This window comes from Macrobrachium rosenbergii, chromosome 21, assembly GCF_040412425.1.
Source record: "Macrobrachium rosenbergii isolate ZJJX-2024 chromosome 21, ASM4041242v1, whole genome shotgun sequence".
In the NCBI taxonomy this organism is placed as follows: Eukaryota; Metazoa; Arthropoda; class Malacostraca; order Decapoda; family Palaemonidae; genus Macrobrachium; species Macrobrachium rosenbergii.
In genome coordinates, this window is record NC_089761.1 from 18750644 (window position 1) to 18754612 (window position 3969).

The window sequence follows — 3969 nt, forward strand, 5'->3', positions numbered from 1 at the left end:
GGAATATACAACTTATTAAGGGTATTTCCATTGTTTTAAGTATATTTTTGTACCTGACTGAACTGTTAAATTGAGATTAAGTTTTAGGTGTAAAATCCAATTAACATTACAGTAGGAATTAGTAATGACATTTTCAGTGTATAAGAATTGCCCTTAATTTTCAGGGAATGGAGTACCAGATTCTGCCTGAGCATGGCTTATGCGCACGAGCTTTATATGATTATCAAGCAGGTAAGTTAAAAAGACTATTTGAGACAAGAGAAGGTAAATACACATTTTGTCCTTATTGAACAAGTTTGAAACATCCTTAGGTTCCAAGAGAAATAGCAATACTTTTAGTTTGCAAGAACTTTGAAGTAATTAATTCTTGAAGTTTTAGATTTGCCAAATTAGTGGAGTATACATTGAGGTTATTAAAGCGTACTTTGATTTGCAGAGTAGGAACATAGATTATTATTTATTTGGATTTATCAGTGTGGGCAGTAATGTACACAGTATGTGGCACCCCTTAGAACTCCTCAGCAAGAGAAGGAAACTCGATTATTACAATAGGACCATCAGCCATATGACCTGTTTAGTCCTTAGGTCTACCCTCTATTTTCCTAGTCAGTGCAGAGCTTACTTAAAAGTACTTATCAGTTTGTTATGTTAGTGATGACATCTTTTGATGTTTATACTAAGGTAGCAAGCAAAAATAAATCTGCAAAGAGAAATTAATTCATTGAGGATATGAAAATACATGTTAACTAATCATATGTAATGAAAATGGCGAGGTGACTACGAAAAGTGAAATTCATATAGACTGTAAGAGTTAAGCAGATGATAAGGTCAGTGGCATAACTAAAGGTGGGGTTGGCAGGGGAGGGGGCCACTCTGGCATCGTTTGATCAGGTCTGGTCTGGCATAATTCTAGATTTTGTAACATATTTCGCCTGATTGGCAAACTGAACAGCAAATTATCGACTCTGCTGTTGGACAGGAAGCAATTTTTGGCAATGGCAACCCTGGTTTCTTTCACCTTCTGGGTCACACGTGCTTTTGATAATACAGGCAGTCCCCGGTTTACGACGGGGGTTCCGTTCTTACGCCGCGTCATAAGCCTAAAATCGTCGTAAACTGAAAAATTGTCGAAAATCGTCAAAAATCCTAAGAAAACCTGACTTTTAATGCTCTGGGTGTATTGAAAACGATGTAAACCGCATTTTTACGGTTTTTCATCAAAAAACCCTCCAAATTTTATTATTCTGCTGTTTTGGGAGCCATATCGTCGGATCGGGCGTACAACACGTCGTAACCCTGGAACACGCGTCGAACCGGGAAATAATTTCTGATAGATATATCTGAAAAGCATCGTAACCTCGGAACGCAGTAAACTGACCCATCGAACCGAACTGCTGTATATTACAGGAAATCATTTCCAGATTTCATCAGCTCCAAGATCTGGATGCCAAATTCTGCGTTTTGAACTTTGAAGCTTCCGGATGCTGAGTATACAGGCAGTCCCCAGTTTACAATGGGGGTTCCATTCCAACGCAGCGTCGTAAGCAGAAAATTGTCATAACCCAAAATATTGTCGAAAATCGTAAGAAAACCTTAATTTTAATCATTTGGGTGTCTTGTAAATGACGTAAACTGCATCTTTATTTAATTTTTCATAAAAAAACCTCCAAATTTTGACCATTCTGCCCTTTCTGGAGCTGTATTTCTTTCATTGGATTGGCATCGTTGGGGTCATAAACCCAGAACAGGTGTTGTAACCCAGAAAATAATTTTTGATGAATATATTTTGAAGAGCATCATAAGTTCAAAAGTCATAAGCCAAGCCCATCGTAACCCGGGGACAGCCTCTTCTTGCAACCTGGGCAGTGCACCTGATGACATCAACAATGATGAGTTCCAGGTAGAACAAAGACAGCTTTGAGAATTCATTAATGCATCACAAGAGCAGGCCAAAGTTGTTGCTGGAGGACCGCTTGAGGTTCTGCAGTTCATTCAACAGTTCAAACTTGAGATCTGTATTCTAAATATTGTTATACAGTAATGTTGAGATTGCTCTTCACCATTGGAATAAGTGTTGCCAGTTGTGAGAGAAGTCTCCCAACTTAAAACTAATCAAAAATTATGTAAGACCAACTTTGAGTCAGCTCAGACTGTCAAACCTCGTGATATTGTCAGTAGAGCATGAAATTACTAATCAGTTGGACTTTGATGTTGTTATTAGCGAATTCGCTTCTAACAGAGCTCGTAGGGTTCTGTTGTGGCTGTATTGTTTTTGTTTTAGCTTTATGAAATAAAATAAATGATTGAGATGTTAAGGCTTAAAATGTGTGTTTAATTTTTACCAGTTTAGTACTTTTTAGCACGGGAATGGGGTGGCACTTTCAGAGTCCGCCCCGGGTGCCGCTAACGCTAGTTACGCTGCTAGGTAAGGTGCAAAGTAACTAGGAGTTAAGTGTATAGAGAGGGAAGTTACTGATTTGGAATTATGAGTTAAGGTTTAAGTGTTGAAAATTATTATACCTTTTCTTTTGTCATGATAACTACTTGAAAATATTGTATTTAGGGTTGGCAATATTGAAAAATCTTCCCGTTGGATTGCACCACACATTTCAGGTTTGGTGATGTCTGGGCCTGTTTGCAAACTGTATTTGTAATTATTGGAACTCATTCTTTGAAATTGTCTTTGCAGTTGTCATTGGTTGGCATAAACTGTAATAGCCGACAGTTTAGTATATTTTCAATTTCATGAAAATGCTAGACTTAGAAAGGATTTCAGTTATAGTGCTTGGTAAAGATTATTTTAGTTTTGTAAATCTATGGAAATTATTGTTTGGTTGGAAAGAGTTTTTTCATACGTAGTTGGATCCTCTTGGCTATAATTTGTAACATATTAATTGCATTAAAGAAATAAGGACTTTTTGATCAATGTCATATTATTTTTTAACTTTCAGCTGATGACACAGAAATCACTTTTGATCCAGAGGAAATCATCACCAACATAGATCAAATTGATGCCGGATGGTGGCAGGGAGTGGGGCCTGATGGAAGTTTTGGCCTTTTTCCAGCCAATTATGTCGAACTTATTAATCACTCAGGTGTCTGATTGGTAGCAGTTATGCATTTATAGCTAAATGATTCTTTTGTCATTTTAAGTTTTAACTGTACTGCACTGACTGACTGACTGACACTTGAACTTCTCCTGTTTGGAAAGGTTAACTTTGGAAAAAGGGTAAGACTGCTTTATTTACATGGAAATTGTGTTGAACCATGTTATACTTGTTGTCTGCTGTTCATGAGCATTTTGGTATTTCTTGAGTACTCTGTTTAAGTGATTTGTTGTAAAGTTTGGGAGTTCCAGGAATAACATGGCACTTAGTTTCTGCATTTAGGGACTATTTAGGCTGAGATAAGATTAGCTGGTTTCTTTTAAACTTATTTATAAATGAAATTAAATTCTAGTACTGTACTGTACCAGTGATTCTTGCAGCTGGCAATACACAGTGCCCATATATAATCTTTTGTATCTGTAAACTTTGGATATTGCAGTATTAAATTAAAATTTAAAATGAATATTGGCTACATCTCATTTATTCCAAAGTTTATCGGCAACAATCTACTAATCAGGCTATATCGTTTAACAATGAGTAATGCTGTTTCTATTACACTGCACTAAGGTATTTATATTTACTAACTTTGTCACAGAAGTGGGCTCTGTGACAGTGCATAGTTTTATTGATATTATAGAGGTATACTGTACTTTTATTGTATTTTGTGATCTTTGGAACATACTGCACATTCAACAGTTCTTTTGAATATTTTTTTCTTTTCAAAGGAAGGCGTAAGAAAATCGTATAGTTGACAGAATTGTAGTGATTGCAGCTGTGAATTTCAGTTGTAGTTTTTAATGGTACAATTCAGTGTACTGTAATGTTAAATTATATGCTTCACCTGAATAAGGTAGGTAAAATA

At 36.2% G+C, this 3969-nt stretch overlaps 1 protein-coding gene across 8 annotated transcripts in view; it reads left to right on the forward strand.

Moving 5' to 3' along the window:
• The window catches only part of Abp1 (Actin binding protein 1), a 119718-nt gene extending 116148 nt beyond the window's left edge, over nucleotides 1-3570 (forward strand). For all 8 annotated transcript variants that reach the window (XM_067123140.1, XM_067123143.1, XM_067123142.1 and 5 more), the window contains 2 exons: nucleotides 165-231; nucleotides 2952-3570. In XM_067123140.1, the coding sequence (XP_066979241.1) occupies nucleotides 165-231; nucleotides 2952-3103 (219 nt within the window). In that variant the 3' untranslated portion in view covers nucleotides 3104-3570. The remainder of the gene's footprint in view (nucleotides 1-164; nucleotides 232-2951) is intronic.
• The last annotated feature ends 399 nt before the right edge of the window (nucleotides 3571-3969 follow it).